The 17,307-nt window shown below is 41.0% G+C and overlaps 1 protein-coding gene across 4 annotated transcripts in view; it reads left to right on the plus strand.

Annotated features, from left to right (window-relative positions):
* Positions 1-17,307, plus strand: part of LOC148892032 (VPS10 domain-containing receptor SorCS3-like) — a 181,753-nt gene that overhangs the window by 90,361 nt on the left and 74,085 nt on the right. For all 4 annotated transcript variants that reach the window (XM_089005560.1, XM_089005559.1, XM_089005558.1 and 1 more), the window contains exons 5-6: positions 16,045-16,118; positions 16,608-16,672. In XM_089005560.1, coding sequence (XP_088861686.1) covers positions 16,045-16,118; positions 16,608-16,672 — 139 coding nt within the window. The remainder of the gene's footprint in view (positions 1-16,044; positions 16,119-16,607; positions 16,673-17,307) is intronic.

Raw genomic sequence — 17,307 nt, forward strand, 5'->3', positions numbered from 1 at the left:
CCGTAAAAGGAGCAACATGTGGCAATAACGTAGGAGACTGGACTGTCTTGAAAAAACTTTATTCATTTGATTAACTCAAGCAACTACAGGCCCATCTTTTTCCTTCTCCATCTTCTGTGCCATCTGCTCTAGAGGCGTTCAATGATTAGATTACTCAGTACGTATGTCAAAGTGGAAGTGAGTAATCAGGAAAAATGCTGGTCATCTCATAGCTGCATGGCAACATGCAGCAAAAACAACAGATGGAATAACTGCGGGTATGGTTGACATAGGCTTTTGGTAATCCATTGTCAAGACAGCAGATGGAAGAGTCTGTAGAATGTATCAAGAGGAATGAGAATAATATTGCATAAATTAGTACGAGTGAAACCACAACATTTACCAGTGAATGGACACGTGATTGTAGAGGGGAAAAAGGCCATCATAGGATTACACTTTACAATATAATACATAATGATTTATATCGCTTTAACAACAGCTGAAGTTGGAACCAAGCGCTTAACATGGACAGCTCTGGGTAGCTCTTTCAGCCAGACACTGTTACACCAGCGCTGCAAAAAGGAGAGATACCGCTGCTGGTTCCTACCGACTGCTGTCAGGCTTGTTACTAATCACAAGTGAAAAAAATTAAAATAGATGGACTGCATTGTAAATAGGACAGCCACCTTATGTTATATGCCACCATGATGTCCCTGATCCACTGGTGGAAAGATGCTTTGATCCTCTCCTCTTTCATCTAGAACTGCTTCATGTCATCACAAAGAGGGTACAGCAAGTCCTGAAGAATGAATGTCTCTCTGTGTCTTTGTTTTGTCATATTGTCTCTATGCTGTCATATTATTTGTTATTGAGTTTTTTTTTGTTCTTTTGACTTCAAGACGGCGCCGCGAGAGTGGCTGCCTTTCCAGCAGCTCATGTATTTCATTTTTCTACTTTCATTCCTTTCATCACTTTGCTGCTGTGAAATGTAAATTTCTCCACTGTGAGACTAATAAAGGCATATCCAATCCAATCCAATCCAATCCAATCCAATGTTGACTCAATAGTTACATATATCAAATCTTCTTCTGTTCCTTTCGGCTTTTCCCTTCAAGGGTCGCCACGGCGAATCAGTGTCCTCCATCGAACCGAGTTTTGTTACAGTTTCATATATCAAATGCAGGTTACATCCGATTTACGACCGGTGCGACTTACGACCACCCGCACTTACGACCACGACTGCCAGACCTTTTTTTTTAATTCTACGGCTGGGACCGCTACGGTGGCAGCCCGGCAACTCTGCAGCGTGTTTGCGATGCATTTGGTAGAATAAAGACTCCAGATGGTCCTTCTTGTTTAGATTGAACAAGTAGGCTGTTTATTTGCCTGAGCACAGAGAACAACCGCTTCTCTCAGCATTGTAAGAGTACAACTATTTTTTTTATCGCTGTCAAAGGACCATATGTAGCATTGTGGCTGGGTTGCCAGATGCGCTCAACATTCAGCCTGCCTCATTTATCTTAACAGAGAATATTACAGCATTGCACAAAATGACTGTTTCTTCACAAACGCGTACGACAATTTTGGCCAGCCAAGCGCGTGATGGTGTTGCGCAACCTGTCACAATGGCACCGTCGAGGAGGGAGAGATCCGCACACGCAGGGGTGGGTGGGCGTCGGCGATTGGGCGCGCGGGATCGGCGCATCGAGAACGCCGGCACCGCCTCTTTGAGACTTTTTTCCGTGGGCCTCCGCCTAAATCCGAGCATGTGTGTTGGGCGACCTCTTCTGGCTTCTCCATTAGCAGGGACAGTGATTCTTCAACAGCGCGTATGCGTGGGAAGCCGTGCGTATTTGGGTCAGCAGAACGACACAGTAATAAAAATCGACAATACGAAATATGAAATGATAACAATGACACGAAAAGTTATTAGATTTATAAATGAACTGTAAGGAGTTTGGTAAATCATAGTATTCAATATAAAATGTTCTTTAAATACAACAGATTGACATTGTATACTATTCTGTCATATAAACCTCAAATCGGCCATTTTGAATACTTTTCAAGTCACAACCATTTGACTTACGACCGTTTTGTCGAAACGGACCCCGGCCATAACTCGGATGTTACCTATATTTTTTTTATACTCGCACTATGTACAGTTCTTTAGATGAAACATTATTTGCACTGTTAAACATTTCAGTCCTCTGTCCTTTCGACATGCATAGAATACTTTGTTTTTATTTTTTCACCCCCCTTTTAATTTTGCTGCCGTAAATTAAAAATGTCCCCATTGTGGCCCCATTAAAGGCTCTCTGATTCTGATTCTGATTCTGATTACAATAATTGAGCCGAGATGTGACAAAGGCATGAATTACTGCTTCAAGGAGCTCATGAGAAAAGGAGAGGTTTTGCTTTCGCCAGTTCCCTAAGATGAAAGAAGCTGAATTTACCACCAATTTGCCAGTCAATTTTAAAATCACTGTCCAGTTTACGACCAAGTCTGAGACTGTTAAACTAAGATCAGGAGACAGGAGGGCCCAGTCAACAGGATGGGATTTACAAGGGCCGCTGGGACCAGACAACATCACTCCTGTCTTCTTTTCGTTGAAATGCAAGAAATGTTGATCCATGCACGTCGTCCAGGCAGGATTAAAGTACCATTAATGAGAAAGCGTCTCATTCGAAGATCACTTTAAATGTTGTTTTAGGTGGGAATGTGAATTGCTTTCTAAATGTGTCCCATAAGAATAAGCAGTATAGAAATGGATGAATCAATTTACTGTGTGTGTGCGGGTGCGTGTGTGCCGTATCTTCGATCATACGCTCTAATGAACACAAAAGGCACATTGCTATGACTCGTTGTGGAATATTCAAGACATGAAACGCGTGTGGCTGTCGCTGCTCACCCACAGAAAAAAAGCGTATCTTGTGACTGTAAAGTGACCTTGACAGTTTTGAAAGGCGCATAGAAATGAAATACGTCTGCCTAGTATTAAGGCACTTCGCTATACAAACACATTTTAAACATTGTTTTATTTTCTCAGACTTCCATTTTTATTATACATCCAGTCACATCATGCCGCTCCTTACAAAAGCTTTCCCGAAAAGCTCTGTCTCTCTTCTCTTTGAGCCTCTGCCATCTGCGTGAGCTGCCTGCGCCAGTGGATGCACGCAGCTCCATTATGCGCCGTCCCAAAGATTAAATAATCTTTTTGTTCTTACTTTTTATTCCTACTTCATTATTAATGGCCTTAACAGACCTATGCCCACATTATTTAAATCTGGAAATGTTACACCGGGCTGCAGAAGGGTTATGGTAAGACAACACCCGATATTAAAGAGGCATGGAAGCATTTCTACAAAGGAAGCTCCTCTCCTTGTAAAATACTACTTGTTGTAGAGTCAATGGATTACTTTGCCAAATGTCTCTGTCTGAATGGTGCGGATTGGGAGTTTGGAATTTAAGGTATCATTAAGTGAGCAAGATTGGAAGATGCAAAGTCATGTAATTTTTGAATATATTACAAAACATCAAAAGGACATCAGTACACCCTGGCAAGTGACCACATTATACCTGTCTATGATCAAACTGCAAACTGTCTCGTCTTAGTCAAGAGTCTCTGCGTAGATTTTTTTGTACTAATTGCATGCATCAGTGTATGTTAATATTATTAATATTCAACGGGATATTCTGTGTAGTTTTATGCCATTCATTCATTCATTCATTCATTCATTCATTCTTTCATCCATCCATCCATCCTTCCATCCATCCATCCATTCATTCATTCATTCATTCATTCATTCATGACTTTGCTGCTGTGAAATGTAAATTTCTCCACTGCAAGACTAATAAAGGCAAATCCAAAAGTCAAAATCCAAATGCAGGAGTGATGATTATGCAGATTATCATCTTTTAACGTGGCCTGATTTATTTGGAAAAGTCCATCTAAAAGACAACTAAATAGAACAGCTCACCCCCTTCAATCCTTTGCTAATCAAACATGGTTTAATTCAATCCACCCTAATGATGTCAATTTATGTTGTTATTCTTAGCTGAATTATTTAATGGCCTAACACAGTCATACATATGGGGTTGTCTATTCGGAGAGAGCAGGATATTATTTCGGATTACTTTAACAATTAATTCCAAGGAATCACAATTTTAATATGTAGCAGATATTTTTGCTGTCTTCCAACAAGCACTGGACATTTTTTAAACTACCTATGCATGATTTAGTCAATTCCATGTGTTTGGGATGATCTATTCCCATTCTAAATCCAATGTTCTTTTTCCTTTATCCTCCATCGGATCACGGGTGTGCTGGAACATATCCCATTCCGCAAGGAAATCGCAAGGCATATGTAGACAAACCATTCCCACCAACATACGACTTAGAGCACAGGTCTGAAACTCAAGGCCACATAACTTTAAGTTGCTCTCAAAAGGAAATCAAAGACACCAACTTCTATATCTGCTCTGGCTGTGTGTTATAAAACATACACATGCAGCACAAGTCTGACTGCTAAATATTTTTTTTTCTAATCTTCACTGCAACAAAGACAGTTCCAAGGGAAGTGTGCTTAAAATATCCCAGCTGTGGTAATAGTTATCAAGGGAGCTGTTCAATGTGCTTTTCGGAAGGAAATTGTAGGGAGCTGGGAAGAGGGCATGCAGCCAAACACCTGATGTGCTTCTCGCTGCTTGCAAGTGATGAGTGGTGCGCAAGGCTGGCATACCTGGCAGATATTTTTCATCATCTCAATGAACTGAACACACGAATGCAAGGTCGAAATGAAAATCTGCTTACAAGTTCAGATAAAAGCAATGCTTTTCGTTCAAAGGTGCACCTCTGGCAGCAACATGTGGAAAGGGGCAATCTCGAAATGTTCCCACTCACCAATAAACGGCAAGATGTCAATACTACTGCACCGTGTGAGTTCATAGTGAAACATCTGAAAACTCTTGAGGAGAAGGATTTTTTTTGCCACGGGCCATATTGGAGTTAGTGTTTCCTCTCAGGGGCCGTTTTGAGTTTGCGGACGCCATTAGAATGTTTACTCCCCTGCACATATTATTTATACCTTAGAGCGCACAACATATTAATGGATATTGATATTGATATGGATATACGGAATGTAAATTTCTCCACTGTGAGACTAATAAAGGCAAATCCAATCCAATCCAATAACTAGTTTTTAAATTTGACATAAAAAATAACGACTATTATTGGGATTTGCATGGGACAGTTTGACATTTTGATTCAGGCTTTAGCAAGAATCATGAGAAATTTCACGAGTTTGATTTGCTTTCGCGGCCCGAATAAAATGTGGCGGGCCCCCCGGGCCTTGACTTTTACACTTGTGATTTAGAGCTACTCAAACAGCCTACAATGTATCTTTTGAGAATGTGGCCTATTTAATTTTGAATTTAGACAAAAAAAAAGATTCACATCGTTCATCTTTCTTGTCCCATCTGAAAAGTTGTATTGCAGCTGCTGCAGTGCATTTCTCAACTGACTGGCTCTCCAGATGGCAAGTACCTTTAGTGCTCGGCATCCATGTCTATGGCAGTGAGATCTCTGCTGCGCTCCATTGAACTGAAGCAGACACGTGTTCATGCTGTACTTTTAATGGGCTTAACTTGAAACACGTGATGAGGTCAGAACAGATAGTGACCTTGCCCTCACAAGGAAGAGGTCGTGAAGCCTCTTGTTCATATGTGATTAGGAACTCATAGTGTGGTTACCCTTGATTGGGGAAAAAAGACTAATTCTCTCTATATATACCCCTCTCTCTCTCTCTCTCTCTCTCTCTCTCTCTCTCTCTCTCTCTCTCTCTCTCTCTGTCTCTGTCTTTATCCCTGTTTATCTAATTCTCTGTCACAAATACGTCATGGTGGAGAATGCCAAAAAGAGTCAGAAAGGAGGAGCAAGGTGAACTTGAAACACTGGATTAAAAAAAAGCTGTGAAAAGTAAATCCTGAACAAAGTCCCGAAAACCAAAAATAGTCCAAAATAACAAACAAAACCCATGGCTGAAGCAAGCAATAACTAACAGTAAATGAAAAAAATGCAACACAAACCAATGACATTAACAAACACTGACAGCACAAACAGAACAGCCACGAACAGAACAGATGACACTCTATCCATCGGTCTGTCCATCCATCCATCCATCCATCCATCCATCCATCCATCCATCCATCCATCCATCCATCCATCCATCCATTCATCCTTGCATCACTCCCTTCCTGGTGGTTGTTTGATTCTGTGTGCCCTGCGGTTGGCTTGGAACTGGTTCAGGTTGTCCCACGCCTCCATCCCGATGACAGCTAGGATCGGATCCAGGCCTCCCGCGACCCTTGTGAGGATAAAACGGATCGGAAAATGAAGATGAATGAATGAAACATCACCTACAAAGCTGTTCTATTCATCCATTTTCTAATCGGATTTTCCTCACAAGGGTCGTTGGGCATGCTGGAGCCTATCCTAGCTGTCTTGGGGCGGTAGGCGGGGGACAACCGGAACCAGTTGCCATACAATCACAAATATGAACAATTATCCATACTCACACACACGTAGGTACTATTTGGACCAGAGCCGTCAAGGGGTGGATACCCATTTCCTTCAGTATGACCAGCACCAACCATACCTTTATTTTGGCCATCAACATTACAGAGACAGAGCTCTTTGATGTGTTTAAAAATGATCGTTCCCTCTTGTTCATGGCTCTTCACGGTCTTAGAAGATGGTAGTAAATTCAGCAAGAACCAAGGTGTTGAACAAAAGAGATTATTTTAATCTTGTAGACAGCAGGGACATTGTGAGGACGATTGAGGAGGGCCAGAGAGAGAGAGATGGAGCTGCCCCTTTCACCTGGTTTTATCATACAGCAGTGATGACATCATATCGACTGGGCCTATCAGCGATGAGGACGGTGGGTCATGATATCAGACTGAAAATAAAGATGCTTAATAACGGTACACCCGACAGATACGCAAAGTTATCTAATAAACTACATCATCATAATATAGACTAAACTAGAAATGGAATAACTGAGGATGTTTACGGATGTGTATATAAACGTTCTTTCACTCTACCTCACTTTTTTCAGGGCTTGAGGGTTAGTGGCTCCATAGACTAGCAATAACTTTGTTTTGCTGGCATTTTCTTTCAGAAAAGACCTGGTGCGTCAACATTAAAGAGCTAATTTGAGGAGTAACCCTCCTTGTCGATATTAACTTGAGCTCTTATTGGAAGAGTTTGGCAGCTGCTTTGCCTACAGTTCAGAATCAGAATCAGAATCATCTTTATTGCCAAGTATGTAGAACACACAAGGAATTTGTTTCCGGTAGAACACGCTGCACTAGTATCGTTGTCAAAAAAACTGCTAAGTGGCACTATACAGTTCCATTTTGGATACTGTTGAAAGAGTTCAAAGAGTTAATGGCTTGGGGGAAGAAGCTGTTTAAATGTCTGCTGGATTTGATGCGCATGGATCGGTAGCGCCTGCCTGAGGGGAGTAGCTGGAAAAGGTGGTGGGCAGGGTGCGAAGGGTCCAGTAGGATTTTCCGCGCCCTAGTTTGGATTCTTGCAGTGTGCAAGTCCTCGAGAGTGGGTAGGGCGGTGCCAATGATTTTTTGCTGCATCTCTGGGCTTATCTTCAATGCTCGCTTTGCAACCGGGAGCGTGAGGGTTTCATAGCAGAAGGATAGCATTTTGTGTTCAATGGCACTGAACAGGTCAATATTACAGTCTGAAGCCTTGCCATCTGCTGCCTCATTACAGTAATAACATCTGAGCCACTCTTCACAATATTACTGAAAGAGACACGGGCTGCATATTGGAAACAGTGTGTCAGGTATTCGGTCTGTGAGGTGGAGGCAGAGACAAAACAATGACATATACTCCAATGCTGGGATGTCAAAAATGTCTCACATAAAGTTAAAGAACCCTGCAGACGCTCCCCAGCTTGTGAACATTCAAGTTACGACAAAACGATACTTATGAATATTTTTGCGGGTGCAGAATGTCGAAAAATGTTTGGACAGTTACATTTTGTATTGCCCAACTTTTCTGGGCGAGCTCGTTTTCGATTGGCCGCGTACAGTGCTTCACGCACACTCACGCACGCAGACATATTGGAGGTTTCAAAGGCTGGATGTTTACGCGACAGACACTCAAGCTGACCAATCAGCGCCCGGCTATACTGAAGTGTTGCCAACGAGTTCAGGCCCCGATCCGCCGAGCTCGCTTACGATTGGCTGGGAAGAGCAGTGGTTCTTAACCCCCATAGAGCCGATGGGGAATTCCCCACAGGTTAAGTAAGAACCACTGCCGTAGAATATGTGGGCGGGGAGGAAATCCCTCTTCCCAGTTTACGCTCCGGTCGGACCCGATGCATAAGTCAGTACTTCCCATTCATTGTTTGATTCAAACATACATACCATACAAAATATAGCACTGAAGCGACTTATGACCCAATTCACCTTACAAACGACTGCTCAGAACGTATCTTGTTCGTAAAGAGGAAGCGTCTGTATTTTCTGGTATATAAAGCGGACCCCCAATGAATGGTGTATTTTCAGACGTTTTCCATTTTTAAGGCGCACCTGTTGTCATTATCAATGTCCTGCGTTTAACCAAGCAGCTCCTTCATCCCTTTGTGTCTTTTCCAGGTGCATCACATTGTCAAATCACTTTGCTTGTATCTAATACCCGAACTTCTGTCTGTCTTGCTTCGGTCATTGCGAGTTGCAAATATGTGAGTATCGTGCTCCGCTCCTGCTACGTGTTGTTTTCTGTCACAGGCTACTTTGGTTACTTACTAGTACTTTGAGTGAGTGTGTGCCTTGATTAAATTACTGTCCAAGAGGACAGTAATTTAATCTGTCCTGTATGTCATGCATATTTGACAATAAAGTTGACTTTGACTTTTTTTTTCCAGTGTACTCCTGTTTGCATTTTTTGTGAGTTACATTTTGGTCAATCCACCCTGCTGCTCCCAGCCCCGTACTTGGTTTTGGGGGTCCTTCAACAACTCCCACCATGCAAGCCGTGACACTTTTAGTGCTTTTTGTGAATACAGTAAAGTCTCGTTATATCGATATTCTCGGGAGTCGGAAAAAATATCGATATAACCGGACTATCGATATAACCGGACTATCGATATATCCGATTCTGCGGCATGTAAATTTTCCTCCTTGCGTTCATAGAAATAGTATCGTAATAAGTAGCACTATCGATATAACCGATATCGATATAACGAGACTTTACTGTATTTTGTAAATACATTTGTACCATATTGTCCGGAGTAAAAGGCGCACCGGACTATAAGGCACACTAGAATTATAAGGCACACCCTCAATGAACGATAACAAATTTTCCTAATACTGTATAAAATACAGTATAAATATATCAAAGTTTTACAAATATAATGCACACCACATTTTAAGGCGCAACAATAGAGGCGAGGGTGATGCACTACTTCTTCTACAGGGAAATGGAGTCGTATCTGCTGACAGTAGTTGCGAGACCTGTTGTGGTGCAATATTACTTCACATATAAGGCACACCTGTGAATAAGGCGCAGGCTCATATTTTCAAGAAAATGAAGACTTTGGGGTTCACCTTTGAAAATGGAAAATATGGGATGTTTTAGCAAATAACACTTCTAGGAATATATTATTAATAGATGGTGTCTTTCATTTATGGTTTTGTAATGTCATTTCTATGTATGTTTCATGGCCGTGTTCATGATAAGTTGTAATGGTTTTGTTACAGTGGCAGTGGCTGTGAAGGTCCTGTATAAATTACAGTAAGCTGTATTGTTTGGAGCCATATTGCTTTTGCGGAACACTCTCTAGACAAGAGGATGGCGAGCACAACCGCATCCGCTATTGTAGCTTCAATGTGCCTTATAAAGCTCTATACTGTCAATGAAAACCGTTTTAAAATAGGCCATTCATTGAATGTGTCTGTTAAAAGCTGAAGTTTTTTTATAGAGCACAAAATACAGTAACCAATTTCCTTTTCCCTTTTCACACTGCTTACATTGTATTATCCTCACCTCTATGTATTGTGCACGCACCATTAATCACAACAAACCAGCTCTCCAATCCCTTGCTCATGTCAAGATTATGCCAACAAAAATTTAATCGTGCCCACCATGAGAATATGTTGTTTATTATTGTTGACTAAAGTGATACAAGTGACTCTTGGTAATGGAGTGTGACAATACAATCTATAATACAAGAGATGTACCCTTATCTTTTGACTCTTTCTGGATGAAACTAGCAATTCACAAAAACAATGCCCTGATGTTACAATCCCTTTCAGTTTTCAAGACACTTAATGTCAATGACACTCTTTTCAAGGTAAATACAGTTGCAGAATATTACAGAAAAATTGTTTCATTAACCCTGTGACCTGATATCATGAGAAACTGCCCACTGTAGTAACTACTTTCTCTGAAAGGGTTAATTGTAAAATGTAAGCCTGCCATACAATGTATTGTCAAAGTCTACTTGAACTTGTACGTGTTCAACACTGCTGAAATCTGAAACAATGGCATTGTAAACATGAATTCTTTAGTTCATCATTTGACTTTTATATTTTGCAATTATCACAATAAACCACAAGCTAAGACACAGATGCAGGTTATAGAGCAAACTGGATGCTTGTCGACAACAGCATGTTTGCAAGACCTCCACGTACACCATAGAAATCATGGGACCTGATGATGCCACAGATAAATAAAAGCCATGCAGAAACCACCTGTCAGAAACTGCGTGTTTTTTTTTTTCTTTTTCATTTTGTGTAAGAGAATACATGCCTCTTTCTGTTTTTACACTTTGCATGGTCAAACATTGACGAATGATCAGAGTTAGAAAAATGTATGATTTGTATTGCAGGCTACATTGTTCGTGGCAGCAGGGTTTGCCTTTGGAGCGATGTCAGGTTCACCAAATAGACAATTATTCAATTAAAACCAAAAAAGAGAGGATGAGGCACCTGCCCGATATAAGTTCTCATCCACTACTGCGACAACTCCTCTACTTGTTGGGTTCAAAGGCATCTGATGACACACAATGTACGCGTCTGATAACACACAGTGTATGCATTTGGTAGCACACAAGCATCCAATACACACAGGAATCTGTCAACAAATGTGTCCTTGCATTCCCTATCCGCGGCCTTCATGCTCCTCTCCGGCGCATGTGAGCAATGTCCCTTATCTGTGGTTCACACTCTGCAGACAAGTCGGCCATTTGAGGTCATATTCAAGTTGGCCCCTTCCAAGTAACTCCAAGTTTTGTACACACATGCATCACAGGAAGCAACCATTACAGCAATATTATAGTGAATAAATGTTTCAAGACATCATTATCACAGGACATTAATAATTGCTAAAATAATTCTGACAAGCGAGTTGTATGATCTGTAAAACCTGTGACATTCTGCAGCCAAGAGACATGAGCACCTCACTGCGACCTACCCATACTCGTTAAGTTCATCATTGAACTCAAAGGATGTGTAGCTATCACTTTATTTGTCAACTTTTGCAAAAAGTGTCATACAAAATAATTTCAACCAATTACATTGCACCAACTACGAAATGCCACATATTTTCGTGAAAAAAAAGCATTGAAGATAAAATCAAAACTGTCAAATCCTCACCAGTTTTTAGTTACTTGTATCTACAAGGGGCTTACATTACTTCTCGTTCCACCTGTGTTTGATTTTGTTTTGAATTTGTTCTTTTTTTTTCCCTGAAAGAAACATGTGAAGCAAAATGACATACAGAAGAATGCATAAAACAATAAACTGTCAGACATAATCCTCACTGCATGGACTTTATCCCATATGGAACACCTGTGTGAAGCATATTGTGAGAAATATTTTGTGTCACGCTCTCGAGCACATTTTCCAATATGGAACAGGTGAAAGGAATTGACGACTGGTGACCTTCGACTAAATCGGATTGATAGATCTGTAACATACAACATATCCTGTTTGTATCCAATCATAAGAAGATCTCCTTTGCTGTGGTGTGACATTGAAAAAAAGTATATTAAATAAAACTGGGATTGGTTGGCAACCAATTCAGGGTGTTCCCTGCCTGGTGCCTGAAGATGTTTGGAATAGGCTCGAGCACACCCGACAAACCTTGTCAGGATGAGGCTGTCCAGAAAATAAATAAATGAATAAAGAAAATTAATGAAACAACACACAGCAGTTTAATGTACCACGAGTATTAATTATTTTATTATTAAAACTCAGATTTTGGTCAACATGCGTAAGAACGCATCTTGCTTCAGAAAAGAACTGAGAATATTACAATACAATAAAATACAATACAAATTAATTTATATAGCTTTAACAAGAGCTGGAACAAAGTGCTTAACATGGACAACTATCATATACAGGAAATAAAACATTCACACTATTCGATAGATGATCCATGATTGAGTTTTTCAACAGTGTAAATGACCCTGGACATGGCAGTGATTCTACATATGAAGAGGTAGACACCCTTCTCCTTTTTTAATTTTTAATTTTAACCTTGTATTTTGTGCTGGAAAAGTATGAATGAATAATGAATTTTATAACATGAACAGATGCTTAAACACAATCCCACGTTTAACTGTGACATCCTGGGCATACACATTTGAATGCAGGAAATGAGATCTCAGATCAATAACCATCATCATAATTAGTCAAATACCAAAATATCATCAGAAGAAAACAACCATTGGATCGGGTAGACGTAAGTAAACACGTTGCTCTTGCAGAAAACACATGTGAATTAGTCACTAATGAAAATCCCCGGGCTCATGTGGCCGCTGAGTGACCACACGTTTCATTTAACCGTGTGAGGAGATACAACTGTGAAGCATTCTTGGAGACAGCCCCGGAGGCTTTAAAATCCAAGTTGTCAATGAACTGATGAATAGAGAGGGTTGAAGCTGTGCCCGCCGGTCCATATGTCACTGTCCAAAGTGATGAGCCATCCTGCTTGGCTTGATGCTACATCAGGTGAACCACTCCAGCAGGGAACCTTTTTTTCCTGCAGCTAGAAGAATCAGACAGTCAATTCAGGGCAAATCAGATGTCCTCGGGTTACATTATATTGCACTAAAATTTCACCAAGGTCTTGACAAATGTGTGCTTCCAACTATCACAGAATTAATTTACCTCAGACACGGAATTGAAAGAAAGCTGCGGTCTCCACACATCTCTGAAAAGCCTTCAGGTCATTCACTGTCTTTTGGAATCAAAACATTGAGCCTATCTATGGCTCGTAATCATTCTTAAACAGCTTTAACAGTACTGAATGACTGTTCGGTGTGTTTAACAGAAGAGAAAGGTAAAAAAAAAAATCTGTCTTAGTTGTCTAGTCCTGTAATTATTTTCAATGGGGCAAAGGTGGTAAGTAACATTGAATAAAAAAAAAAATAGGAAACCGTTAAAATGGGAATAATCCGTTCCCGGGTTTCCATAAAATATACTTTTCAACAAAATAAGCATTAAAACTTCATACAACATACCTTATTCTATGTATAATAAATGTGCTATTGTATTGTAATGAAAGAAACACACTGCATTCTATCATAAAGTCACTTTATTTACATTTGTGATGGTCATTTATGGCTTGATGGAATGGCGTTGGACGTCAAAGGTCAAAGGGAATTGCTTTTTGGAAAGAGGCGCATTACATGAGGACTGTAATTAAAGAAATGAACTGTGCTGTAAAATAAAGTTTTATTTACCTTTTTGATGGTCGTTGATGGCTTATGGAAGGAGAGTCACCTTCCATAAGGACTGTTGGTAACTTAACCTCTGATGTAGCTTCTCTTCTTTTTTCTTTGGAGACTCATCATCATTTTTTCTGATTAAAAACCTCTTAATTGACACCTGTTGCTTTCTGACTTGTAAGGCTTACGAAGCTGAGGCATCACATTATTGTTCATCATGTTGATGATTGTCATAGCCACAGTCTTTTCTGGATGGAACTGTTCGGTAAAAGCCTGCACATCATTCCACTTTGCCAACATTGCCTTTGTGAGCTCACTTGATGCTGCAGCCATCTCCTCCTCCCCCTCAGATGTTCTCGAACCATCCGTTGCTGGCTTTAAAATCCTCAATAAGCGCCGAACTTCCAGGTTGGCGAATGGTGATATCGGCGTGAATTAGCCGTGCTTTCTCACATAAAATAGCTTTACTCACGCTGTCGCCAGATAGCTGCTTTTCTTTAATCCAAACTAAGTTTTTCAACTTCTTCGATTGCCCTAGACCGTCACTTTGAGAGCATGGAAACACATTTTGCAACAGACTCACCTTTGATGGCTTCTCTGTTCCGGAGAATGGTAGCAATGGTTGACTTAGCATAGCCGTGCGGCCACTAAATCACACAAACACACACCTCGTTGTTGTTTTTTCAATTATCTCCTTCTTCTCAGCGACGGTGATTTTATTTTGTGTCTTCTTGGGCTGAACACGAGCCTGTGGTGGTTTTTTTTCGGTCCCATCATAGTAAAATTATCAGCAAAAATCTCCAAGTAGGCGATCGACGTGTGCATTCAATGAGAGGGGGTGTGGAAAGTAGCGCCAGCTGGAGCGCTGTTCGGTCGTGTGCTTCCGCCGAAGATCACTCCGCCAGATCCGAAGGTCGTGTGCTTTGGTGTTCTTCCGCCGAAGATTACTCCACCAGCCGTGGTGGGTGTGTATTATGAAAATAGTGCATATTATAAGGTTTAATTTTCATAAATTTGACGTTCGTAAGACGAAAAGTTCGTAAGATAAGGTGTTCGTAAGTTGAGGTCTCACTGTATTGATGGCAGTATGCATGCTTGAATGAGCAAAATGATCGAAGATCAGTGATGTCCTCTAAGGAGGGATGGGAAGCCAAGACTAACCACTATTCTGAAATCACCTGCCCATGACTCAACATTGGTTCAATATGTTACCGTATTTTCACGACCAAAGGGCGCACCGTGTGAAAAGGCGCAGTCTCATTTATGTGTGCCATTTCTGTATTTAATATACACATTGAGCGCAACGGCTGATAGGGCGCAAGTTTTATATACCGGTACATATCCTCTACTACTGCCATACGTACGTCCGCCCCACAACAACACACAGGCCTACAGGTGTGCGTATTTAAAAAAACAGATCGGGAGCAAAACTGAGTTTGGTAGTGCTTTATTTATTAATTACAAAATAATTACATTTTGTAATCATCACTCAATAGGCGTCGGCATGGTAAAAAAAGAGCACATTACCGGTACCGGCCCTTTTCGTTTGCCTTAATAATGACGCCTGCTGGAAATGTATCTTTAGGTAAAGTCTTTCTTTTAAAAAATCACAATCGGCAGGAGTTTCTCTCGGTTAGCATGGCAGGTAAGCACAACAGGAAACGAAGCCTTTTCGCCAGCTTTTCGCCAGCCGTTGCTGCGCTACAGTAGTCCTGGTCCGGATGGAAAAATGGCACAGTTTCATAAAACGCCAGCACCAAGACGGACCTCCTTGGAAATGTTCAATTTTCATTTCCTCCGCTAGCGTGGGATGGTGACAGTCGAAAAGCTCCTTCCGCTCGCTCTTAGCTCGCCGATCCATTGCTCGAATCTTTCCTCCAACTCCGCACCTTGCCTTATGTCCGCGTATTATGTCACGGCGGCTCGATTCCCATGTTCCTCGGTGTAGCTGATAGCCTTCAGTTTAAACTTAGCTTCATAACCATGTCTCTTTGCCATTTTCAGGGTTGTTAAAACAGCAATGTTCTACATAAAGCACATACCTGTTCGTTTATACACAAACCACGCCCACACACCCCCCCCCCTCGTTTTCTCTACCACGTCCTCCTCATGGTGGTCTCTAATACGTCCACACTAAAGGGCGCACCGCACATTTTGAAAAAAATCTGAGACGTTTATATGCGCCTTATGGTCGTGAAAATACGGTAAATTATCTAGTCTAATATGAGCCCACCTTCATGTTGAAACAAACATGAATGTTGCTGACATTTATGTACGTGTATTTGTTTTTTTATCTCTTCTCTACAGCTGTACAGTTCATTAGACTTTGGGAGGAAATGGCAGCTTGTCCATGAACATGTTACCCCGACTAGATTCTATTGGTGAGTAAGCCTGCACATATATTGGCTTTTGTTTATGTTTTCCCGCCGTCTCCTTCAAATTGAACTTTTTAAGAACTATTTAAGTACTTGACGCTGCAATGGAACAAGGGCATTGCTTGAGTTCTGTGTAACATTGCCAAATGGGATTGATAATTTGCAGCATGCATGGCTCACTGGGGGTGTTGCTAAATTCTGCCCATGTGTGAATCTTGAAACAATCAAACTATGTGAACTAAGTTGTATTCTGGATCTGAAGCCCTGCGACATCATTTCTCATATTTCTTGCTCAGAGCTGATATAGTGAAAAAATATATATACATATGTTGTATCTGAACATTTTTTATGACAGTGGCTTTTGCCTGCAAGACAGCTATGTCCATTTTAACTAAATGGCATTAAATGTATTCTAAGTAAGATTTTGTTTCACGTAGCAACACAATCAGCTTGGTGATGTGTCAAATATTCATATGATCTGGCATTTTCTTCCAGGTCTGTGTCAGGCCTAGACAAGGAGACAGATCTTGTCCACATGGAGGCCCACACACCAGATGGAAGTGAGTTTATGCTACCCATGTATATCCATCCATCCATTATCTGAAGCGCTTCATCCTCACTCGGGTCACGGGGGGTGCTGGAGCCTATCCCATCTGTTTCGGGTACAAGTCGGCAGACACCCTGAACTCGTTGCCAGCCAACCGCAGGACACACAGAAAAAGAGAAGGAATGTGAAAGAGAGAGAGAAAGAGAGAGAGAGAGAGAGAGAGAGAGAGAGAGAGAGAGAGAGAGAGAGAGAGAGAGAGAGAGATTAGTGCTGTTGCCCGCTCCATTTTTCACAACACAAACACAATAAGACGACTAATCGCAAAAAAAAATGTTGCAAAGTATTAAGGATTGATAATCAGTATATATAACAGAACAACACTTTAAAATTAAGTAATTGATGTACCTGTTACAAATGCTCCCTTGCTTAATTTATTGTAAATATCCCTTGCTGATGATTCTGCTCCAGTTGTCGTTTGTCCATGACGATTCGGCATGTTGGACAATGCAATGTTTGTGTTGCGTCGTCTGCGACAAGCCATGTGAACTCCTCTGTCCATGATGTTTTTAATGTACATTTACGTTTTGTAGCGTCATATATTTTGTTAGCTTCTTTTGAATCTTTCTTCTGGGACTGAGGTTATGGCTT

Source organism: Hippocampus bargibanti, linkage group LG10 (assembly GCF_051943395.1).
Source record: "Hippocampus bargibanti isolate YZ-2025 linkage group LG10, ASM5194339v1, whole genome shotgun sequence".
NCBI classification, from domain to species: Eukaryota; Metazoa; Chordata; class Actinopteri; order Syngnathiformes; family Syngnathidae; genus Hippocampus; species Hippocampus bargibanti.